Source organism: Orbicella franksi, chromosome 12 (genome assembly GCF_964199315.1).
Source record: "Orbicella franksi chromosome 12, jaOrbFran1.1, whole genome shotgun sequence".
Classification (NCBI taxonomy): domain Eukaryota; kingdom Metazoa; phylum Cnidaria; class Anthozoa; order Scleractinia; family Merulinidae; genus Orbicella; species Orbicella franksi.
In genome coordinates, this window is record NC_138156.1 from 13,073,995 (window position 1) to 13,100,431 (window position 26,437).

At 39.9% G+C, this 26,437-nt stretch overlaps 1 protein-coding gene across 1 annotated transcript; it reads right to left on the reverse strand.

Moving 5' to 3' along the window:
* Window positions 1-1,035: 1,035 nt before the first annotated feature.
* LOC145463949 (lysine-specific demethylase 2B-like) lies at window positions 1,036-25,956 on the reverse strand. Its single transcript, XM_081447742.1, has 17 exons — window positions 24,831-25,956; window positions 24,492-24,627; window positions 24,332-24,410; window positions 24,143-24,189; window positions 23,868-24,040; window positions 20,996-21,102; window positions 15,856-15,949; window positions 14,611-14,764; window positions 14,265-14,380; window positions 12,736-13,437; window positions 10,126-10,212; window positions 9,611-9,820; window positions 8,650-8,841; window positions 7,239-7,286; window positions 6,905-6,934; window positions 6,461-6,499; window positions 1,036-3,576 (listed from the first exon to the last, which is right to left on the reverse strand). Exons 1-17 carry the CDS (start codon window positions 24,861-24,863, stop codon window positions 2,563-2,565), a joined length of 3,261 nt encoding a protein of 1,086 aa, XP_081303868.1. The 5' UTR covers window positions 24,864-25,956; the 3' UTR covers window positions 1,036-2,562.
* Between the last annotated feature and the right edge of the window lie 481 nt (window positions 25,957-26,437).

A 26,437-nucleotide genomic window follows, 5' to 3' on the forward strand; every position in this document is an offset into this window, starting at 1 on the left:
CATGATCCTCTGAGTTGTCTCTCGCCATGTGAGCGGCCATTTTGGTCTGTGAATAAAGTCTTGTTAGAATCTACGGAGCTTGTCAACTTATTACACAACAATGGCGGCATACTTGTCTCGCAGGTGGAAAAAGAATCCGATGAGAGGGAGATGAATTCGTGACGGACAACGAAGACACGGACAAGAGCAGCTCGCTACCCTCCTTACGGATCAATCAACATTTGGCTCACCAGGTGGGGTGGATCGATTTAGCGGCAAGAACAGTTTTGACTTTAAGGGCCCATTAACCGATTCATGCGCGCGCTCGCGCGCGTTGCTAAGGAGGTATAGACATCGGGCGCACTTCCGGTTTCTTTAAATGCTAAAGGAAACGCGGTTTTTCATTAAATTCAGCCTTTTTCGATGAATTTCGACTAAAGCCAACGTTGGCAACATAGCTCTGCATTCCTTTTTTGAAATCATGCTTTTTTCAGAAAATTACGAATTTTTCAATATTTTGAAATGCTCTCAAAATCTGACCTTTTAGAAATGCAACAAAATCGATGCATAGCGTAATGAGGATTTAAATTAAAATATTAAATCAATGAAAAAAATCCCGAGAAAGTACTTTGCCTGGGAGCCTTTGCATTTTTTCTGTATTAGTCACATGACCATGGGCGTGGCCTGATGACGTCATCACTAGTGTTACTGATCATGAAAAAGTTGAAACAGGTGAAATAACTCTGAACTAACGAAAAATGATGAGGTTATATGAGACTAAATTTTCCTTAGCGACGGCTCGAAAAGATCGGTTTATGGGCCCTTAAGGAGATCATGCAGTTTCTGAAGACAGTATCGTATTTTAGTGACCAATTCTTGACAAGAAATACACAAACACAAACACGTCAAATGCGGCTCTTTTTTTCTAAGAATTCGCATGATTTTTCGCACTTTGTAATTCAGTCTGCAAATTAGGACACGCTGTAACGCAAGCCTTCCTTGCGCGATCTAAACGAAAATGATAATAAACCCAAAGCAATTCGACACACCATCGACTGTAGTTCGAGCTATTTATTACCATATTCCAAGTTTCCATTTCAACTTTAAAAAGTTCTTATTTAAAATTATCCAATTTACAAAAATTGACTTTCATACAAAAGTTAAACGCATTTGAATGAAGGTAACAGAATCAAACGCGCTTCATCAAAAGTCGACATTACAACCTTAATAACGGAACTTGAAAATTTTTACAAAGCCAGCAAAAATAATAAATGTTAATTTCAGCAAGAATACAACTGTCTGGCGGTGCATTGACTCAGTATACGTTAAACAGCAGGCCCCAGTTGTTCGAAAGGCAGATAACGTTATCTACCGGATAAATCACTATCCAGTGGTTAGGTGTTAACAAAACAAACCACGCTATCCACTGGATTGGGATTTATGCAGTGGATTGCGTTATCCGCCATTCAAACCCAGGTCTGGTGCTTCCACTTGAATTTGTTTGCAACGAATGAGAGTACAAATGCACATTTTTACCAGCTATTTACAGTGTGGCCTCTGTTACAGGGACAATTGGGTAATCAAATTAAACTCCTACTGAAAACTGAAGCAGAATAGTAGATTTCAGCCACGATTCTAAGTTGAAACGTTGAAGTTCAAACTTAAACAATTTAAGGTACAGTTATTTGTTTCTACCATGCAAGGTGGTTTGGATTTCGTTGTCCACGTGGCCATGGTTATGCATTTTAAAGCATTTTTTAAAACGCGCCTCTTCACTTAGAAGTGAAAGACGTTCAGTTAAGGGTCTGTTCCTTTTATATGAGATCGGAATTGGGACTGGTGAGATTTTATGGGAGGACAAGCCAAAAAAATATGGCTTCAAAGGGAGGACCTACCGGGAAACTGTGGCGTGTAAGGGGTATACTTAACATAAAAAAAAGAAAGTTGGAGGAGGTTTAGCGGTAAGGATGGAAAAAAAAAACGTGGTATTCTACCCTTCGTCAGCTCTCTCTAACCTTTCATACTTGCGGGTAATATACGGTCTATTTTAACAGCCAAAACAAAGGGGGCACACAACACTGATGACGAATTAAGAAACTAACGAACGAGTGTACGAATGAGCGGGGTGTATATGGACTTCTAAAAAAATTGGACTTGAAATTTTTGCCTGCATTTGATTGAAACAATATGCCACATTAACGCAGAACAGCGAGAGAGGATGAAGGTAAGAGAGTTAATCCTCCATTAACGCCTTGCTACCATGCCAAGGCAATCCCTCTCAAGTTAATTTTAGATCACTATATTCCGGGAGGGTCTAAAGATAGCTAATCTCGTAACGCTAATTTTAATCTCATGGACAGCCCAAGCGACACGATTTTCCTCCTCCACGAAAACATCAGCGCAACGCACGCCGCGTGGTAACATGATCCGCGGGAGAGCTGGACACTAAATCTAAAAAAAGACACTTGAGAGTCATTGCCTAAGATTAAGGCCTGTGAAGGTGAGATTAACTCGCTTCTACCTAATCCCCTCTTAGCTGAAAAACAGCTATGCCGCAGTAACGTATAAGACAGGCAGCCACAGTTACATATTTACAATAAGCTTTCCTTCCAATATCTTCAGCAAATCCTTGCGAGTTTTCACAAATTCTTGGACAGCGTCGGAAGTGACACCAGTGCAAGACCGTAGGTCAAGGCGAATAAGCGACGGAAAAAGCTTCAAAAAAGACAAGCATTTGTCAGAGAGCTTAGCACAGCCACTCAGAAGAAACTCGTTGATCGAGGCTTGGCCGCACACGCTTTCAATGTCTTGATCAGTTATTCCAGGACAGAAACTCAAATCCAGTTTCCGTAAGTCAGGGCAGTGTTGAACAAGCAAGCGAAGAGTCGATCCCGTGACGTCACTACCGGAAAGAAATAGCGTGGATAATCTACTTAGCGGGCTTTTGTTCTCCCCAGTCCCCGCGCGGGAGTCAGAATCAGGTACCAGAAGTTCTTTCATCAGCGAGTCAGTGATTCCCATGGACCAGCTTAACCCCAGGACTTTCAACCGAGGGCAGGTGACAGTTGGGAGCGCGTACACAGTAGCCTCTGTTGTACCACTCAGATAAAGTTCCCGTATTCTCGGGAGACGGTTCAAGAGCCATTGCAGTTGTTTAAAAGTGACGTTTGTCCAGCTCAGATTAAGTGTTGTGGGTTGGCGCCGCACAATCCCCTTAAGAGCAGAAGGAGTAACGGCTCTCTTTTCTGAAAGGTCAATCACAGACCATAGACGGCGATCCATACACCAGCGGTTCCACGTACGACACACGCGCATGCACACACAGAGCTCAGGTTGCGAGAGAAAGCTAAATACTGACAGCCATAGCTGACGATCCATGGCGTGACTCTGGTCGTTTTCCAAAGGGAAAGACTGGGAAGGAGAAGAAACTGGACAGGGACGAACTACGCGCTTAGGGTGAACTTCCGGCGGAGGACCAGGTGGAGGTTTGGGCACTACAACAGGACGGCGCGTACGTGAAGTAGCCACTTCATCATCGACAGCAGGAGAAGATACGTCACTTTCGTCGTCTGAGGACTCGATCTCCATTTTGTTCTTCTGCAAGGAATACAAGAAAATAATTTTAAAACGCAAGTTGGTTTGTAGGTAAATGCTGTCCTTTTAGCTGTTTTTTCGGGCAATGGGAATATTGTGCTTTATATCAATTATCTACGAGGAAGAACAGGTTATTCAAAATCATTCGCTAACAGCTCACAAACATACAATTTTCGACAAAATTGAGATCTACGTTTTCCTGTCTGCATTACAAATCAGACGAAGCTCAAAGCGAGGCAATCTTGGACACGAGTTGCAAACTAATGTTTAGGATCTCGTTAAGCAAATTAGCTTACAAAACAATCAAACTTGATACTTAGAAATAACCATGGAGACGTATGTTAAGGAAAACAAATCACTCACAATAATGGCGAGAAAATAGCCATGCCCGAAAATGCCTTGCTTCGGCCTCAGACAGGATTGCAGTGAAAATAAGAAAAGTCGGCAACTAGAGAATCTATTACATGGCCCCTGAGAAGGGGTCAGAGCGCCTTGTCCAGGTTTGGAGTGGCATACATGAAGTAAGTACCATCTGGAAAACACTGGGCTTAGAACAAGGCGTTCTCTCCAGTTTTCAAGCAAGACTTTACATGTTTAGCCACAAAAACGAAATGAAATTATACACATACTTAATGGCGCCTTCCCGATTTTCTGAGGCGATTGTTTTGCTGTAAGGTCATCCTGTCGATTAGGAAAACGAGTTTCGAGGTGAGTTCTTGGAAGAGTTCTTGGAAGAGTTATTTTCAGTTCCGTCCGTCGCCGAACGTACAAGACCCCTTCTCGTGGAAGCCGCACAGTCACAGAGAACTTCCAATGACCCGGCGTACGACTGTACTCAATCGCAAGACAACGTTAGGACCTTAACCAGTCATCACAAAAATGAACATTTGGAAGCGGTTATTACGATTGCTACAGTCGATTTACATCAATAGAAACAAAAAAGCAGCCAGAGCAGCATTAGAACGGAACGCGGATTTTAAAGCCCAGCCTGCTAACAAAAGGTTTCCACGTTAAAGAGACAAGTACGAACGACTCTCCTACACTCTTCGAGATCTGGTAAGCGTGTGGAATCCAGATCGGAAGGTCGTGAAACATTTTACAATCCGTGCCTCTCTCCACATACACCCAGTTGCTTAAAGGGACTGATAACGCTATCCATCGGATAGATTGCTTCCCAGTAAATTAGTGGATATCGTAGCTTGTTTTGTTGACTGATCTATTCTATTTCATTTGTCAGGATACTTAAAAGTTTATTAGCACCCATTTACACGGGTGGAGAGGGGCACATAGTGCCTTCAGACAAGGCTCGAAGTGGCCACCTACGAAGACGTTCTTATCACTCGACAGGCATTACTTTCTTCGTTGGGTAGAAGTAAGTGCATAGGAAGCTTGGTTCGAATCCGGTGCTTCCGATTCGGAGTTCAACATGATAACAATCATGTCACAGAGCCTCTCCAATTTACGATACCTTATTACAGGAAATTAACGCTTCATGAAATTAAAGTGCCTATGAAGTAAAAAATAATGGCTGCTTATTTGAAAGGCTTTTCAAAGTAGAGAAGAATGGCGTTTTCCTTTTTAGAAAATCTTTTTCTCGTTTTAGAGATATTTCCGTTTTTGCATTATGCAAACGAGAAAAGTGATGACGTCATAGGTGGTTCCACTAAATCAGTACAACACTCAATCAAGAATATCTCTAGAAGTATTAAAGCAGTGTTCTTTAAACTTGGCACCAGAAATGTACATCACAAAAGACACAATGGCACCCGTCGTGCCGTTGCCATGACAACAGTTATACTGCTGGTCCTGTTTTAATTAAGACTAAAATTCCCAGTTTTTATCTTAAACAAGGATCATACACTCCCAACAATCTAATGGGGAGAGTTAAGACAATATGGGAACCATGCGTGTTCCGAGCAAGACCCTCTGTCCCACTTTAAAAGGTTGTAAATGGGGATATTTGGTTTTTCACAGAAAGAGACTGGAGCCAAGAGTGTTGCCATGGCAACGATATAGTAGGTGTCTTTTTGTTTCTTTTGTGATGTACATTTCTGGTGCCAAGTTTGAAGAACACTGCTCCAATATTTCTGGAGATATTCTTGATTCAGTATTTTATTGTTTAGGTGGAACCACCTACGACGTCATCACTTTCCTCATTTGCATAATACAAAAACGTGAATATCTCTAAAACGGAAAAAAATATTTCAAAAAAACGCCGTTCTTCTTTACTTTGAAAAGCCTTTCAAATAAGCAGCAATTATTTTTTACTTCATAGGCACGTTAACGCGAATTTTTGAAATGCGCGTTAATTTAAGTCGCGTTAATTTAAGTAAATGTTAATTTCCGCGCTGTTAATTAAGTTGCGCATTAATTTCCGCGAAGTTAATTACCACTATTTTCCCCCAAATCCGTGACACACTCCAGACATTCTTGACACAGCCAAACAGTAAATTTTATTCGCGCACTTTACATTTCACATCAATCTTTCACATTAGTAAATCGTTTACTGTACTTCAACTAAATTTTGTTCCTGTTCGCTGTCAGCTTTACAGTGTTAAAATAAATTGGTTCCTGTTGTCAACAAATTTTTGGGTTTTTTTTTCGGTGTAGCAGACGCGTTAATTTCCTTTATTGAGAAGCAAATTTACCTTCAATTCGCGTTAATTTAAGTCGCGTTAATTTCAAATACGTTAATTAACACGAGGGATAATTTCCTATTGTACGGTAGTCAACAGAGGAATAATTGGGATAATTTGATCATCATTACAACGAACCCACTGTCCATTTAGTGATCAGATCATCAATTTTCATGATCTGAGGAGAAATAAGATTTCGACAGGTGTTAAGTGTTGGGAAAAAGAGAGAACAGACTGATCAGCTGACTTACCGAGTCTTTGTCACTCCCAACGTAACGACCTTGTTTGATCTGAAACAGCCAAGAATGGTAATAAATTTAAACGCAACTAACATACTGTACTACTTGATAGCAACAACATCAACTAAATTCTCCATACTGAGTTCTAAAAATGCCATTTTTAGTCTAGACACTTCTCCTGACTTCATCAAGTTTTTAATTCTCAACACCTTCTTACTTAACTTTGTCTTGAAAAACTTAAGAGAATTCAGTGGTTAATCACTGATGGGACCCTAAACGTCCAAGGGAAAGAGTCGCTATGCCCTTTAGTCGCTATACCTTAAATGAAGAGTGACCCAGAAAATCACAGACATGTTAACTTCTAATGTCAGAAGGCTCTCGTTAGCGCATCTTAAAAATCGAAACGATTCAGTGGAAAAAGGAGTAAGATTCACACTGGATATCCAGTCACAGTACCTTTTTAGAAGGTTCCTTCACTGGACTTGCCTATAATCAAAGAAACAAAAACAAACGTCAACGGACGATATTTCGCGAATCCGAAAATAATTGAAGGCAGAGAAGAAATTTCCCACTTCTTTAAAAGCGTTTTTCCTAACATTTACTAGTTGTTAGCTGCACGTTGTTTCGACGTCAGTGTCCTCATCTTACAACACGACCAGGCATCACAAAATGATGTTTTCTGTAACTTTTTTTGATATTTTTATACCAGTTTTCTCGAGTTCTTACCACTAAAATTTCTGACCAACCAGAGCACTCGTATTATCTCGGCCATTATATTATGCTTAATTACCTTGCGTTTCTTTGAAGGTGTATTAGGGAGTTCCTCAAGGGAAGGCGCCTACAGAGAGAAAACAGTTATGACCAGGCCTGAGTTACCAGTTCTACTTCGTTCATAAAGTTAAAACCCAAACGTAAAAACATACCATTACAAACAACAAATAACAATGCAACCTATATCAACAGCCCTACTTAGAAAGTGAATGAGGACGCCGAGTCCTTTCTTACGAGACCCCTTATAAGACAAAATGATACAAAACATACCCCATTCGGAGAGCAAGACAGACAAACAAATGAAATACATGAATTTCACTCAAAATCGGGGTGACCTTGTTTTGACTCAAGTCCAGCTAGAGCTTCAAATAGTCCTAAACGTGCGCTGCCAAAAGGTAAAAATTCATGGAGCCGAGTTATGTGAAAATGCTGTTTTCGTTCAAAAGTTACAATTTGACTCGCAAGAATTACTGCTGTTCTTTTCATAAATTTATTAATGTTTCAGCATTTTATGTATTTTACCATACGACCTAGGATCGACTTCCGCCGCCCTTTCGTCCGGTCTACGTTAGTTTGGGGGAGAAGCGCGTGCTCCTCTCCCGAACAGCAGCTGGTAATCGAGCCCACACACGGCCCCTGCCTGTCTGCCTGTCTGTCTTTCTGTTTGTCTTTTTGTCTATCCGTCAGTCTGCCTGTCTGTCTGCCTGCCTCCCTGCCTCCCTGCCTCCCTGCCTGCCTGCCTGAGTGCCTGCCTGCCTGCTTGTCTGTCTGTCTATATAACTAGAGTCGACTCCCGATAACTCGAACCCTCGCTAACTCGAACCTCGTGTTAACTCGAACCAAAATCGATTTCCCCTGGATTTCCGTCATACCTTTACTGTAATTTTACCCTCGGTAACTCGAACCCTCGATAACTCGAACCTCCCGCTAACTCGAAGCAATTTTCGTTTCCCTTCAGGTCATTTTCTATATAATTTTACCCTCGATAACTGGAACCATGTCTGTCAATACGTGACAAGTCAAAACAAGCAGTGTACTGTAGTACAAAACATTAAATTTATTTTGATGCAGTCGTGTGAACTTTTTCCTTTCTTTTGCATTACACAGTACGTGTCAGTTCAGTTCAGGTTCCGATGGTTTCCACAAAGTGTTGCTTCTTAACTCCTTTTTCAAAATGTCAATAAATCTCTTGGCTCCCTTGAAGTGCAGTGTGCACGGTACTGACATCCCTTTCCCATCTCCACGGTTAACTGCCTTGTCAGTCACATTAAACAATGTTTTTTTTCCTTATTTCTGGCCATTTGTTCTCAACTCCCGATAACTCGAACCCCCGACAACTCGAACCTTTTTCAATTTCCCTTGAAGGGTCGAGTTATCGGAAGTCAACTGTATGCATAAAAATGCCATCACTGAGGTTCCCGCGTTCTTACCGTGGCATCTTTACAGCACTTAGGACACTCCCAGCAGTTGTTGATCTCAGTGATCATCTTACAGCGCCCTTTATTGTCAGTCAGGCAAGATGGGTGAACAATCTCTCCGCAGAAGCGACACTCCATCAGCGGGTTCTCGTCTGTATTGACCTTGTTACACACCAAACATCGCACACAAGTAGGCAGGTTGGGCTGAAAACAACAATTAAGTAAGGAAACGATTTTGTTAGCAGGCGATCTTCGATTTCTGCAAAGCAGTTGGTTTGAGTATGTTCGAAGTACTGAGAAAAGCGTCTTTAAAGCCAGATCAAACCAGAGTATAAAAGAGTCGAGTGATCACAGTTGAAGGAGGGTTTTCTTCAGCTTCCATCGACTGTTATGAGCGAATTATAACATGCGGGACACGTAATGAAGAATACACAAGGCCCCTTTCAAGGGAAAACAAGTGTAACCTGTTATCAAGCGTCTTCTTTTCGTAACGGCGAAGATCAGAGCAGAATTATTTCAATACTCCATTAGGTACTAAACAAAATAATCACTTTACTCCTGCATCGGGAAAATCAACTTTCGAGACTCGGTGACAAATGATAGATCTTTCTTGCCTTATAGTTAAAGTTAAAATTGCTTTTTCTATCCCGCCGTCGCAAGTATTCAAGGACTTGTCAACAAGAGTCAAGGACTGCTGGTAAAAAATTCAAAAACGTTTTGAAGGACAAATACCTCAATTTTCAATTTTCGAGGGCTTTTCAAGGACTTTTCAATCTCGGTGCAACCAAAATTATTTAATCTTGATGGGATTTGAAGCACCATTGCTCTACCGACTAAACTACGAGACCATACAGGGAAAGGTCAGAGTAGAATAGATATTTCGATACAAGAAATATTTCACCCTTTTCTTACGACATGTAAAAGAGGATGTTCTCGAAAACATATAAAGAAAATAAACAATGATACAACATACATCTATGCATGCTCGCATAAGGCAAGACTGTTTCATTCTTCCCGCCCCGCCAAACTTCTTCATATCTTTACAGGTTCGGCACTCGCCACAGTCCTCTCGTTGGCAATTTTCACACTGCCCACATCGAGTGCGCCGGCGTCTGATTCCTGGGCCAACCTTTGTACCAAGCATTGGTCCTCTTGGACCCGTTTTCCTGGGTACTGGTTTCTTCTGTAACAGAAAAACAAGTAGACATTTTTTACTCCAAGTGTATTTTTTTTTGCAATTCGACAGTAAACAAACTCCAGGGAACAAAGTAAGAGCGTCTGGGATCTAGGGCTACCATTTGTGGGTGATTGCTATTAGAAACTTTCTACTAATTAGAGCTCACTTTAATATCCAAATGATCTCGGTGGCCAGTACATGAATTTTCTCAAGCCAAAGCCGAAAGATATCACCAATCAACGCCAGTGCCCAAATTAATGTTTTTAGATACCATACCATTTTATCACCTGCGCAATCTTTGCTCCCCTTACCTGTATTGGTTTGTCGATCTGTAACAGATGCTGCAACCCAGAAGCTGCTAGCTTAGGATCATCTTCCCGATGCTGTTCAAGGAGTTCCTAAATGAACAACAGCAACAGAAAGGTAAGGACAAATCTTCGTTCGAGCCTTGTGGCCCATCAGGCTGGGGGTTATGTCCGGTTTTCTTAACATGAAGCGACTAGGAGTATTTCTACTCCTCCATAGATGGGATGCTTGTCCTTGGCAGGGTCGGTACCCATTTATACATCAGGGAGGAGATAGGGAGACACTGTAAGAGTACGACACAATGACCCAGGCCAAGGCTCGACACTGGACTGCTCAATACGGAGGTCAGCCAACACTAACCACTGACCCCCCGAACAACAACAGAAAAGTCGCACGGTGAAGATTAACATCTACTGAAGGTCGTGGTAAGTGGATATTACTTGACACCGAGGAGAGACGAAGTAATCCTAGAGTATATATTGATATCTAGAATTGTCATAGAGTTAGGCGAGGTAAGTGTTATCTGTCATTTGAAAAGAACAATGACAAAAACGAATCCAATAATTCTGTTATTATGAACTGTAGCCAAGAACTTATGAACATAGTTTACATCAAGTTACACTGTAAGCTACGTTTTTACGTTCAATACTTAATATTTGTACAAACGGGCAATCTTACCGAATAACTTTGACATTTAACAGCTTAAATAAGAGTTCTCCCCAAAAGAGCGACCATATGTAAAAATGGCAGAAGGACAATGAATAAAACAACCCCATATGATACGAGAAAAAATTCGAGGATATCTGTCCTTGGACATCATCTGTTCCCCAAAGCTCACAGCTTTAGTACTGTAAGGCCTCGCAAATGATCCCGGCCTGCAAATGATCTCCGTACCGCAAATGATCCCCAAATTGTACCGCAAATGATCCCAGGACCGGAAATGATCCCAGGACCGGAAATGATCCCCAGATTGTACCATAAATGATCCCGGACCGGAAATGGTCGCCTCGCCATAAAATTTGGAAATTTGAGGACTCAGGAATTTGGACAGTGGATTTTAAATTTATGCAATCGCTTTTTTTATAACTGCGAAACTCAGAAAACCGTGAACATTTTGATTTGATTCCAAAAGGTTAATTTGGTACTGAACCAATCCCTATAAAGTTCAGGACACGCGAAAAAACCTCAAAACCACAACCAATAGGTCACGTTCGATATATCAATATTCTAACATCGATCCGAGGCTTTCGGGTCAAAATTGCAAATTTTTTCAGTTTCCCTTGTTTTTCAATTCCCAAAGGAGACTTGGATACAAAGAAAACACCACCAAACATAGAAGTTTGTCCTGAAAGCCTTGGAGCCATGTTAGAACATTGATTTATCGAAAGTGGCCTATTACCGCTGTTGTTTGCGGTTTAGTTTTCTCACGCTTAATTGGCTTTTTCCTTGCTACACAATAATAATCCTTAAATATTTCTGGTATTCACGGTTTTCTGAGTTTCACAGTAATAGTACAATATTTTGATACAACAGTTATTATTTGAAACGCAAGAAAATGTGCAGTATGAACGATTTGAATGCAAATTTCACAACTTTAAAACTGATATCCAACGTTACGAAATCCTGTGTTTGAAGTTTGTAGTTTAGCTAGATCCTTCCCTGAATGACTTTATTGGGTCCGGGCCTGAGATGTATGATAACACAGGATGTTCACTGTATCCTCAAATTTGGAGACAACTGAGAATTCCCAAGTGGATAGGCTACATTTTTACTACGGTAACTAGCACGAAGGAATCCTAGAGACTTTCGTGGGAGCCCGTGGCTATCTAGGACGCAAGTATGAGAAGTGTACAGGGAAAAGTTCAAAGCGGTTAATTAGATGACCGAGGCATCTTCGAAGATTCATGTTTCTTTTTGCAGTGCGTTTCCTAAACGAAACATTTATGCAGTCGACACATGTCAATTCACTATTTTGGGCAGTATGAGAAACGTTTTTTATTGCTGCTTTTATGCCTGAGGTACTTGTCTTTTCTTCACCTAGGATAATTAAGAAAATATGTATCCATAGACTTTTCATGGAGTCCACGCCATTCCTAACTTTTTGCGGTGGAATCAGTTCCGGTCCCGGGATCATTTGCGGTACAACTTGGGAATCATTTGCGGTACGGGGATCATTTGCGGGCCGGGATCATTTGCGGGGCCGTACAGTACGCTTATCTCTTGGTAGCCCTTTCTCTTATCCGAACAGATAACGTCTGCGGACAAATAATCGTAAGTACTTTCACACCTTTGTTTATTTATCTGCAGCTCACAAAAATACTTCAACTTATTTTGTAGCATGATAACTTTAAGCAGTAAGGACAGCCAAGTTCTCTAAGCACAATCGTCTGTCTGAATTTTCTTCAACGATTACAAGTCGTGAGAGCTTACGGAGATTTAGCCATTTGTGAGATTTTTAACCATTTCAAAGTATTCCCGTCATTTTTTCCAACTGAATTAGCGGTAAACGCAAGAAGATGTATTGAGTTCTAATATTTTAATGATTCCTCGTTTCTCTGTAGAAAAAGGACATCCTTTCATTATTTCATTTTATTTCGACTGAAATTTGCACAAACCTCTAATCTCTCCAAAAGTCCGTAGGGATCTTCTATTTCTGAAGGAACGTTCTTTTTGGCGTGAGGCCATTCTCGGAGCCTCTCTATCAACGCAGTTAACCCATCAACCTCAAATCGAGTTAGATACACTGCACGCCACGGTGTCTTGTCTTCTTCTTCATTCGTTTCAGATGAATTCACAGCTTCATCGTTGTCGCCTTCATCGTGATTTTCGCCATTTATCTCCACCTTGGCTTCGTTTCCTTTGCTTTGTTTCTTAGGAGTTCCCTTCTTTCTGCTAAGTTCTTCCGTGTCCGTTTTTTCTTCTTTAACTTTGTTACCGGTTTTAACAGCGCTTCCCTTCTCTGCATTCTCCTGAGCTTGTCGCGCGATGGCCTCGTTTCGTGCAACTCGACTGGACCGTCTTCGCCCGGGTGTGTCTGTTTTATCGTCCTCCTTGTTTTCTTCTTGTATAGAAGCACTGGTTTTCTCATCGTCTTCTAGTACATCACTTCTAGCGGATCGTTTGCTTGCTTGTTTTCCTTTCGGGGTAACACCAGCGTCTCTTTTCTTAGCTGTGGTCGTATCCTGTTTGTTTTGATCTGCTTTTGGTGTCGGCTTTAAACCTAGTTCTTTGTTATTTCGCTCCAGCAGTCGAACATACTTGTCAGCGGCGTACCACATGATCTGCGCCAAAAATGGATAACGAAACTTGAGAGGGACCTGGAAACAAAAGCCATCAACTAGAATTAATGTACCATGATGATATCTGATATTGACATGATAAAGCGTGACAATTCAGTTGGTACATCGAATGTAGTCGTTTGGCGTCGTCACGCAACGCTACTCGTCTAAAGAATGCTTCCGTAACACTGAAGAGGACAAAATCGAAATATGAAGCCAACGTTTCTCGAACAATACTTTAAGGCGGGAGAGCAAAAAACGTATCTACATGTTCGATTATCTAGAACTGAACTTTGTGTTTCCAAACGATTTCTCCGTTTCAAACAGGTTTCCTAGAACGAGGTTGCCCTGTGGCTCCACTGTGGTCACTCGATTATTAAGACCGAGCTATTTAAAATAAAATACTTAAGTTTAATAATTTGACCATGTTTGTAAGTGGAAACTCTTTCTAATCATGGATGTGACACCAACAACAAATTACGAGTAATGTAAAATACTGTAAACATCGAATTGCAGAAATTATTAAGGTATAAAAGTGCAAATTATAACCAACTCAATACGAAAAAGGTTCTATAAATAATCTTGACTTTGGGTTCACACAACACAACTTGTGAACGGAATAAAGGAGCACTGAAAGTACAAAAAAAAGAAAAAGTACTCTTGTGTTTTTATCTAAACTAGAAAAGAATGTTATTTTTTATCTTCAAAAGAGTACAGAAAGCAAAGAATTTTTCAAACAAAAAGATCTTCACTCTTGAAATTTCCAGAGAAATTTTTCGAGTTCATCCTTCCTATCTGTTTCCACGCTAGCATCAAACCCACCATCAAATAAAAGGAAAAAAAGAAAAGAAAAACAACTGATTTACCTTAGTATTGTCCTCGATCTCACTGATTTTAATTTGTCTTGGAATGTTAAAACTGTGTACGAAATTTCCACCAAACACAAGCGAGTCTTCGGGAGTAAACACAGCATGGATCCAGCCTAAATAAAAACATCATAAAACCATGAAAATCAACATTGAGCTTCAAGCGCAGCAGGGTTACGCTCCGAATGTGTACGGGACAAGAACACATCAAACAAAGACTGCGAACGACACGTACATTAATACACTGTCCACTTGAAAACAAACGAAGGAAAGAAGGTAAACTAAGAAAGGAAAAAACGCCGGTATTTCGACTGTTAAGCAAGACTGCGTTTAGTGATGATCTCACCTGAAGGAATCAAGAATGTATCGCCTTTTTCCAAGTAAGTGCGGCAGCACTTTTCGACTTGATCGCCAAAGAAAACATTCTGTTGTTTTCCGGACAAAACCCACTGCTCGTACAAATGGAGATTCTTTTCGGTGGGTGGAATCAGCCAGAAAACCTGCAACATGGAAAACGATTTAATACAACAGGGTTATACTGACAAGGATCGAACACAGATCAGCTCTATAGGCAGACCGGCGCAGTTAGAGCAAAAGTCAGCGTAGTTGCAAGTATAAGATCACCCCCTCCCCCAGGAAACTTGAATATCATCGTAAAATATATTATACCTAAAACCTGTGTTTCTTTGATCATGCTGACCATTTTCTAGTCTCCTTTACAGCATTTTCAGTTGGATTGTCACGCAATGGAGAACAAATTGTGAGATGATCCATTAATTTGCTAAGGAACTGGATTACAAAAGTGATTTTTCGGGGGGGGGGGGGAAGAGGGGAGGGAAGGATGGAAAAAATAATCCATACAAGTAAAGGTGTTTGGAAAACAAAATCAAGCAAACCTTGCAAAAACATTTACTGCGAATGAGTGTTTCCCTTCAACTTGAACCAGAGGTAAGTCAAACAACCCGAAAGATCAATGCTAAAAAGAAGAAGGACCGAGACATTCGACTCGCCCGTACCCAGACCTCCAATGAGGTAGGATTTGTTGATTGAGACTCGACCTGGTCTAAAATAAAGAGTCAAAGAGGATATTCAAGTAACACTTCATCCAGGCAACATCAGCAGGGATAGTGGAATGGGAAAAGTAACTGATTTAGGGACGTCTCAAAGTAATACACTTTGATTTTGTAAAAAGTATTTGCTTTTGACTTGCAAAAAAAAAATTACAAGTGAATGTTAGAAAGCATCGAAAAACACAGACTTTCAAAGTGTGAAACTTCCGGTCAGTTTCTTCATCTAATGTAAAATGTGAAAGAAAGGTGCCTTTGCAGAGTCCTGTCCATTACATCACCACTTGCTTGTCGTTGGTGTCGTCAAAAAAACGAACTTATGACTTTGAAGTACTCGATTGGCCCGCGACTGTCATCTCTCTTCGATCATAGGGAAACGTCATGTTACTTAGCAACATCTCTGACAAAAATGCGGGCTCAAACCAGTATCAACAAGCGAATTTTCACCGAAAAATATAGATATTCCTCTAATTACATAATAAAAACAATTTGCTCTGGAATTATAAAACTGGAATCGAACTAACCTTTTTTCCCCTCATGATGTGGTACCACACAGATGTGCCACCAAAGTCGATGTGAAAGTCAGTGTAACAGCCTCCTACGCTCATCAAAACGTATCTAATGACGAAGGAAATGCATCGGGGATATGATAAGTTGTCTGATTAAAGACAGGGGAAAGCGAATTAACTCTCCAGTAATTTTAAGAGCTAAAATAACCCATGAATCACCTTCGGAATGTTATCCCTCGTGAAGAAATGGAACACCACACGAGGCAAAGAAAAATTCTCTTGACCTCGGAAAGAGTCGATAGCACCACCATTAAATTAGATCACTGTTACTCAGGTGCCTCAACGTACAACAGAGAGATGTGATATTTGGCCGTACTGATGACATTGGTTCAATAACCATAAAATCAGTGACCTCTCGTAAATTTTCAATTAGTTACGAACGATTTTGCTTGGACATAAATTTGAAGGGAGTGAGGCTTTTCCTTGACGGGATGTTGGGGCTTTAAAAGGGTTGGGCCTATACAAGTATCAAAGTGAAAACGTGTAATCTTGCTATTTTGTGCAAGCCAAGCAAATACAAGCTCACACGAGTTCAACAGTGATTTGTCAAGAGTGATTTGTCAAGAGTATTTTGTCAAGAGTGATTTGTCAATAGCGATTTGTCAAGAGTAAGTTGTTCTTTGTTTTTGTTTTTGTTTTTTTTCGAGGGGAGGCGATGGACTACTTTGGGAAGTCTACCTCTTCATTCTCGTTCTGGAGCAACAAAGAGAAAATTACAGTAAACAAATGGTAGCTTGATCTTCTCCACTGAACGTTACTAAAAATGTTCCTATAAACGTACCACCTGGCCTGCGTATATCCCCAAGATACCCTGGTGATATCATGATTTGTAGCTGCATACGGACACGTGTAGTCGAAGTTACTTAGAAATAACAACAGTATTTATATCGACAGCTTAATAGCATCTCCAAAGACCCAGTCCGGGATAAATGTCGTTTACGAGAGTGAAGGGTGTAAATAGGTTTTAACTGGTAGTTGTGAAATTACCCAAATTGATAATATTGGTTAAGAAAAGGAGAGGTTTATTTCACTGACACCGGGAAATCTGAATACGTATTTGCCAAGACCGTGAAATTGCTGTTGTACCCCAGTTACAGTATACCAACCCTGATTTTCACTTTTTTTTTTCTCTCAATTCACGAGATTAGAAGAAAGGAGAAAGAAAACTGAATCTGTGGGACCAAGTTTTTGTTGACTAAAAGCTGAGATAAAGCCAAAATTTAAACTAAGAGTTGAGCAACTCCTTTCAGAGCCTCAGTAACTTAGAGCTAATTACCACGATGGAAAACTGTTTCATTCCAGCGTCAAATATGGTCATAATTATTAATATTGATCTCAATTCTCCTGCGTTTGCTTCATTCCTCCCCAATCCTTCGTCAAGATAGCCAGAAGGACCTATTGAACAGCTATCGCGATATGAAACAAACAGATCGCATATACTCCATATTTTGTAAAGACGTGTAATTTTCGGAATGACGATGAATGTTCCTAATTTTTTTTTGAGGGGCGGGGGGGGGGGGGGCATTTAGGCCTGAAATTTTGACGTTGGATTAAAGCAATTATAAAAAAAAAGTTTCTTACAAAAAAAGAGCATGAAGCCAGTAATGAGGAGCCATCTAACGTGAAGAGTCAAAACGACTTTTATTATTTACTGATAAAATGTACAGCATCGTCCATTGGGCTGATCAACATAGTGAGCTCAATTCTCTCCAGCGTATTAAAGAGAAATCTCACATTATCATCTGTCTGAAATTTTTGTTTCATTTCAAAGCTGTTGCGCAAGAATTGAAAGTCGATACTTGTGCGACTGGACGTCTGTCTTATAAAAGATGACCACGAGGAATAACACCAGTATCCAGTATAAATATAAACAAAACCAACCTGCCTTTTTCTTTTAATATATTTGCCCTACTGATGATGAAAAACTTTGATGTTTTCACGTTTAATTGTGCAAATCACAAGTTTCTACTTCATAGTATTTCCTTTCTTGAAGCTTTTCCCGAGTGCAAAATTACACTGCAGCTTTAACGCGGTCATCTTGGTTGGTAGGCAGACTTGTGATGTCTGGAGCAGGTTTTACAGGAATCTGATATCAACTACTTCACTGGGCTGCAGAAATTGACATTATGGCGAGAACAATCCTAAAACACAAGCTACAAGGATGAAAAAACTTCCTGGAAAACAGCAAGTGCATCTCGAAACAAGAGGTTCGAAAACAAGAGGTACCACGCATCTGGTGGAAATTTTAAGACAGGCTTTAGTAAAATGAATATACGTATAAATTTTCAGACAAAAATTCAAACACCTGCCAAGATTTAAGGATCTTTTCAACACTGTGTCATCTTAATTCCCTCAGGTGAGATCTTTTGCTTGTTATGTAAAGTTTCACTAAAAGAAGCGGTGTCTTAAGGAAATGAATCAATATTCTGAAGGAAGTATTTCAACAATAAAAATATTATCATGCAAGTAAAGGTTCCAATTTACGACGTGCATTAAAATGACTACCAAACCAAATGAAGATAGTGTTGCTCTTTACAAACAAAAACAATCTTTTGATGCCCTTTCGTTCTATAGTTCGTTTTGCTCAAGCGACTGAAGTTTAACAATTACTAAATTACTATTTAAAACTACTCGTGGCCATTTAAAAACTGAACATCTTCGTAATACCAGTGAGTCTAATGAGAACCGAAGATCTAACTCTTACTAAAGCGATTCTTCTAACTAAATATGCGATGAGCTGTGAGGAAAATCTCGAGTGGCGATCAAAATGTACTACCGAAGACGAAAAGCAAGCAAAGTGATCGAATTGCTTAAGAAGAGATAAAAATATATTTGTCAATATTCTAAAATTCAGATACAATGTAAGCACCTTCAAAGGCATTGTTTATAAGAAACAAAACATATGCTTCCTTCCAGCCTTGCTGGCTTGCTTTTGTAGAAAAAAGAATCCTTCCATAAAGAGGATTTTACGCTAGTACAAACCTTACCTGTAATCTTAAATTTAATAATTGATTGTTGCAATCTGCTGTCTCTGGTCCATTAAATGTATGTTGTTCAAGATTTTATTGTCATATTTTTCTATGATCATGATTTCTGTGTGGAAGAGAAGTAGATGTTTGTAAACCAAGTTCACTTGATAAACTTGAACACTGCTTTTTCCTGCAATCCGTTTTAGTACTGATGAAATCGTTGAAAATTATGGTTATTAGATGATCTGGGACATAAAATCGCAACATCGAACTTGAAGGTCACACTATGTCGGTCAGAGTGAAAAGGTACATTTTCTTGTGATCAAATTATAAGCACTTCTCAAAAGGACTGTCGTTGGTTGAAGACAAACAAACATTTTCCTACATATTGAATCATTTAGCCCCTAAAACACGAATTTACTATTCGGATGTTTTGCGGTGTCAGTTTCTCATGCGACCAAGCTCGTGTGAATTCAAGTGGTTCTCACTTAGTTCCGTGGATAAAACTTAAATGTTCAAATTAATTGAAAGCTATTGAGCAGTACTTTAACTATCTAGTATCTTGTGCTTACATTTCTGCTAAGTGATCATTATTATTTTCTTAATTTTGAACTAAGATATATTCTACACCATATAGTCCTTCTCAAGCTTGCTGTAAACTACAGAAAATGTCTCTTCGCTTGTTAGTTTAATAGAAGGTTGTCTTCTTAAGTTCTACTGATTGTTATAAAGGGAAAAGAATAATCTGGGCCATACACTAAACTAAACTAAAGTTGCTTTCTTCTAGCCAAACTTAAGTGGTACGCAAACAACACGAAATAAAACGCACGCCGAGCTTAGGCAGTCGACCATAACTACAAAATGAAAATAAACGAGCAAACTCACAAGAATTAGAACCCACGAAATACGGAACGAACAACTTCAATACAAAGAAATTCAACTTCTTGTTATTCAACCGTAAAACCGCTAGAGAAATTTCACATCTTAATCTAGTTAACCGTACAGTTGTTGCTGGGTGTTAATGATGAAACAAGCGTCTGTTTATCGTTCAAGAAACGGTCACGCAATAAAAGCGATGTTATAGAATGTAAATTTTGCCCGAAATCAAAAAGCGAAATGTCGCATCGAAAGCTCGACACAAACTCGTACATTTGGTCTGCTAATACTACGGGTAGCATACAGTATATGACTTGGATACCTCTGAACGTTTGAAGGAGAAAGCTTACCATAAATTTCGATCATGCCAGACAGAATTCTACATGAAGCAAGTTGGATCTTTTGTGCTCCGTTCATAAAATGGCGATTATGATCACGCGCAATGCAACATCTCGCGTTTCAGATGCTATCTTTACTGTACAATCGCGTTTTGTTTCGCCACGTTTTGATAAAGAAGCATCATAAACTGTGGCAGTGACTTCTAGCTGTCTTGCACTGTACATACCCGCGTTGTAAGTAAACAACCAAACGTTTGAACTCGCATACAACACAGAAATTTTCCAACTTGTGTAAATATTCATTGCGCTCAACACAAGAACGCTTGAGTTTTGTGTTTCAGTTTGGGCGATTTTATGATTTTAAGAGCTTTTTTATTTTTAAACCGTAAGGTAATCGTGTTAAGCAATCGTCTTCTTTATTGGGAAAAGTGACTTAGTATGAAAATTTGTCAGTCTAATGGCGATAACAGTCATAAGTAAATGACAGTGATAAATTCTAGATATCACACGATTCGATTACGACTTTGCCTAAAACTTTGAATTTACAAGAAAGTGATTATGGTTTTCACAAAGTACTAACTATAAGGCTTCAGTAGTTTTAATTATCATGGTCAAATTGCTCCCGAAACGGACACAAAAAATAATTTTAATAATGCAATCGATGTGTTATTGATGTAAACATGCAGTAATGCACTCAGAATTTCAGGACAAAATAGCAGGAAATAGTGAGCGCTTTCTACTTCTAATATCACGATTGCATATATCGATCGTTAAAGATATATCTACGAAACGACATTATCACAAATTGGACTGATTTTGTCCGTTTGTTTAGTGTGAATTGTTTGGGTGCGTGTGTCTGTGAACACCAGATATCTAGGATATAACAATACAGCGTATAAATTCAGAACTTACTTTCTGACTTTCGGATACTTCATGTCCGCCAAGGAGTTGGTGGAATCTCGCTGTTGGTCAATAAGATGTTGCGGCCAAACTACATTGACCCAGTCCATTGTTCGAATCTAGGAAAAAATGAAAATATTTTCAAAGCATATTCAGGCTATAAACTTTCTAGATTTAATTCGAGATTATGACTGTAAATGGAGAATTCACTCTCCAACTACGAGCAGCCTTTTTTAATTTTCACTCTGGTAAAAACTAAACCACATAATTTGCTACGCTGAACGTATTTCAGAAATACCAGCGGTTCCTTCCGTTATTTTAAGATGAAAAGAGAACCACTCGAAAAACAACGAAAAGAAGAATATCTCTTATGACATGATTAACGAGGAAAGTCTCAATATATCACTCATTGTCTACCAAGTCGAGTTTCTGTAAAGCAGTCATTCTTGTAAGTCGTAAATCTTAATTCTACGCTCTAAACTGGCTAAAAGAAGAAAAAACTAAAACCAAAGCCTAATTATTTCTAAATGTAACTTTCCACAGAATGGTGATTGGATTGAAAGGGTTTTTTTTTTTGGGGGGGGGGGGGGGTTATGGAGTCGATGGTTAAACTGCTAGACACGTGCACGACTCTCCCAGGTTTTCAGCCTTGGTTTCAAACTTGTAATTGGTAAGCTGGAGGTAATATTAAACAAAACTTCAAAATCGTGTTTTAACCTACATAGATAAACATTATCTGATCGTTTTTGAGTACAATGCAGTCGAATTTACTCTGATGGTTATTTCAAGTTAATTCATCACCCTCTCGCGCCGTGGAAATGGAGTTCTGGTAATCTAATTACAATTACATTCTTGCTTCTCTGTGTATGTAATTTTAGTTAACGTGCTTTACTACAGTTCAATTGATTGTTTTCATTATCTGTTTTTTACTGCTGTTTGAGCGCAACGAAGACGGTACAATTAGCAAAATAATAAAAAATGTCTGGTACAAGATGTACAAGATTACAATTTAAAGGAAGTTACTCAGTGACTTTGATCAACTTTACGATACGCCCTTTCAAACGCGGCAGGGAAGTCAGGTTACAGATTCCATATATGATCAAATTGACGTTCAAAACTAGGTTAGATGTTCTACAATGAACTGAGCTAAGATGCTAAGCACAGTCTGACCAACAAGCAAAACTCTCTAGAACTGACGTTTGACAATAAGATTAACTTTTGAAGAGCGAATTGAAACAAAATTTTTAAGTTTTGGAGTTTTGAGGCCAGTGAAGAATGCGCCCGCCTGCTCGGTTACCACCCAAATGAAATGAAGGTCATCTATAGGCACTCTAAATCAAATTCTGAAACGGTACATTGGGGAGTTCGAAAATTCTCATTTCACAGAGGCGCACTCCCTATAAACTACGGTTTTCAAGTTAAATAACTTTGTGCTTCACCATGTCGTTGTAATAGTGTACCGAAATAACACCACTTTAAGCTAAAGTCTCCTTTTATAAGGACTTTGGCGACCAGTAATATTGTAACTTCGTAGACTGTGTAAACCATTTCTCAATCGGGTTGTACCTAACTCTTTCACAGCTACAGCAATTAATCCGAAATCACCCTGGTATTTAAGTCGCAAACATAGTGCTATGAGAGTCAAACTCTTATAAGTTGAAAGGCATTTTAAAACCGAAATTTTCGGTTTCGTTTGATTTCTTGCGGTCTTTCACCAAAAGGTGGTGACGAGTATGCCGCCATATTTACATAACTATGGCTTCACGAGACGCTCCGTGTTTTTTGCCGATATTCAAAACCTGTTCCAGCCTTCGGCTCGAAAAACATGCCAGAAAGCCGAGACAAGCTTCATTCTCCGATAATATGCGGACACATACGAAGAACAATGTGTCAAGAGATAGATTTAACCGTAAACACACGGTGCAACTTAGACTGTGCTGATTCATTACTAAACTGAATGACGCAGGCACGTCAATGCAGGGGAACTCGACACAAAATCCAGACTTATCACGCCAAAATTGTTAAACCATTACAAGCACGTGCATTTTAACAAACATTCCCTCCAAATGGCAGGAATCTCTTGGCTGTTAGAGGCTTTCTCGGGATGGTTTTTAACGATTTCTGGTTAAATGCCCTGCAGCCAGCCACAGTTGCCTCATGGTCACGGCTTCTTATTTCCTTCAACACTACACCAAAACATTTATCACAATTAAAACACCGAAACGAAACGATTTTTCACAATCAGTCTCGAAAATAAATAAATAAATAAATGAATAGACAGGGAAAATAAGTCCAGTGTAGTCTGGCTTCTGGCTGGGTTCGTTATTTCGTAGGTTTGTTTTTAAAGGGCGTGTGGATAAAACACTCTTTGCTGAGCTCTCTGTAGCTAGTCTGCTGTCCTGTGACGTGGGGGTTTAGAGGACAAAATAAAAGCTTTTTTCTCTCCGTTCTTTTTTTTTTCAGTGCGCTTGGTAAAAATCTGAAAGCACAAAACAATTCAATCAAAGTGAAAAGAGGTATCTCTATGTGGATTTTCTCTGTCGTTACAAACTGGGCTCGCGACCATTGTTAACATCACCGCATAAAGTGTTGAATCGTCACTTAGAACCCGAGATATTTATCAGTCCTAAAGAGTGATTATTTTGCTGAGAAGTTTCAATGAAAAATAACAGTAACTGAATTAAATGACATTTTTTAAGCTAACACGCGACCAATAATGAAAATTATACACATGCACCGAGTATAACTGAAACACTCAAACCAAACCATGCACAGGAAGAGGAAAATAACTCAAAGAAATCAAAATAATTTCCAAAAAATAACGGGCAAGACACATTTGCTCTCAATACATTAAAAAGTCAGCTATTCTTGAAAAAATGCTCACCACTTCTGGCGGTTCCACCAAGTCCTCCAGTTTGGTATGACTAAATTCCAAGCTTATTACATTGTAAATTTCCTCTCGGTCCTCACTTGTGAAATACTTTACCCACTGTTGTAAAGTCATTTCTAGGGCTTGCTGTGTGTTCACATCAATGACATCCACCATTCGCCGAGCTCCTAACCATTGTAAACACATAGGGTAGGCATGAGACTACCATACGTTCTGTAATGTCAGTGGATGTATATTTCAACGGCAAACACTTAGATTTCAAAGCTTACCAACAAAATTCTTTACATCTTCAACACTAAAGTCTTCCCGAGGAACCCTAAAATGGTCGTAGAATTCAGAGAAATCTAAGCTTCTAGCAATCACAACTGAGAAATTTCACAAGTTATAAAGAAAATCTCGCAGAACCCTACGAAGAGATAGCTTTTTTGTTGTGATATAAACAAAATAAGCTTACGTACCGCATATCTAGTCCGTCGGGGCTTTTAATTACAACCGGTGAGGTAAAGCCATTTTCTTGAATAAACTTTAGGGTAAATTCTATGATAGCAAAACAATGCAGTAAGCAAGGAGGTTTTCAATTAAGACATTTTATTCAGCAAAGAAATTCTTGTGACCCACCATCTCCGCTGAGACGCTTCACGAAATCTCCCTCGGCAAATTTTGTACTGTTTAGCTTTTCTTCCACGCTAAATGTGCGTTTCCCTTCAATAACATCATCCGCATCGTAGTTGTAATTCCTCCGGTTCTGCTTTCTCTGTGATAAATTGAGAAAATTTTATCGACAGCAGTTAGGAGAGCGGAAAGTGATCTTTCGCGATCTACGAAGTAACGCACAACTCGGCACGTTCGCAGCTCTTTCGTACACGTTGTGACGAGTAAATTACTCAATATTTACCGGCCTCGAAAAATACCACCAAAACGAAAAGCAAATCACGGTTGCAAAATAAATCTACACACCAATCTGCGCTCTCCTTCAAATTCCCAAGCCATACTGCAAGACAGGTCAGTAGAAGTCACACATGAAAACCGAAATTTCGACGCGAATGACTCCGGATATATTCACTGCTCAGTTCACAACTTGAAGAAACAATGCACCAGGTCCCTTGGGATTGCTGCAGACCATAATAATAAGGCGCGTGTGCATACACCAAGTATCTAGTGACATTACCATGGCAACTGTCACGTTTCAAAGAGGCAAATAATTCGTCTTGTAAATATGCATCTCGACCCTTCATTTCTAGGTTCCCCTGAGTATTTTAACCTGCATAAAAAGCATAACTCTCAGCCGATATAGCGCATTCAAAAGAGTTCAAGCAAAGATCAACCAGACAGATCAACCAAAGGCTTTTGCCGTGTTCTGGCTGATTTCGAATCCGTCATTCTACCATCCTGTCAAAAATTTCCTTCTTCTTCTTCTTATCATTGACCTGCCGCATGCCGTTAGACCACTTATGGTAAGAGAGGTTTCTCAGACGCCCAAGCGTGACTCCACGCGAGCCAAGTCGTTTCGCGCTCGGATGATTTTGAAAAAAATAGCATTTATGCCCAAGATGCCAAAATGCCGCAATATCAAATTCGTCGCGCGTGGAGGAGGTAGCCTTGCGTGACAGCTAAAAAGGCATGGCGGAATAGTGCCTCCGCTGAATTGGGAGACTATGGAAAAAGGTTCTGGTGCGAAAATCGAGGAAATGTAGAAATCTAATTGTTTCAATAGTACGGCCCTACTGAAGAGCTTTTTTTTTTACATTAAAATGTACTTCACATCTCTTGACACTGGATCAACTAAGCCATCCCAACCGGTTTATAAGGAAATTCTCCTCCCATCTTAACGCGTAAAGCTTCTTTTTGTCTTCTTAACATGAACTTAAAACGAGAGCTGTAGTCGCCGGAGGATTGTTTTCTGAAAGATATCTCTGGTTCCCTTGGCCAAAACTTGCATAAGAATTCTAGCGAATTTCAGGAAGTATACCACATTTACTATAAAAAGCCCCCATTCCCCTATGGCCTCATCTGCGGCCCCGACATGACAACAGAAATGCTAATAAGCGTCTGCCGCGAATAAGCCGACAACCCCTCCACCCCCCCCCCCCTCCCGCGCCCCAACCCTCCTCTACCAACAACATACCGCTCTTTCGAAGCGCTTGTGTTCTAGAATCAAAGGAGACTTTCTGCGGGAAAAATTGCAATTGAGTGGCGTCGACCCACAGAGGGTCTCCGGCAGCAAGCACTTCGTATTCACGGTATTGGAATGGAACTAGCTTGCAACTGAGGCTAATGCTGGGAGTCTTTTCAAAAGCAAATGACAATAAATTCAACTTGAATACAATAACGGTAAAATACCCTCCAAAATGAATTTGTGAAGCTGGCGCTTCGAACATTAGAGAGTTTGTACTGAGCAGAGCTGTCGACGCTCACTCACGGGGGAACGTAAGCCTTATAACCTTTCTACGGCGGTTTATGCCTTTATGGACCATATTCGTATTCTCGGTATAGGACTGCACCTAGCTTGCAACTGAAATGATCTCTGATGAGCCAGGAGCCTCCACTCCAAGTCAGTTCCAGTC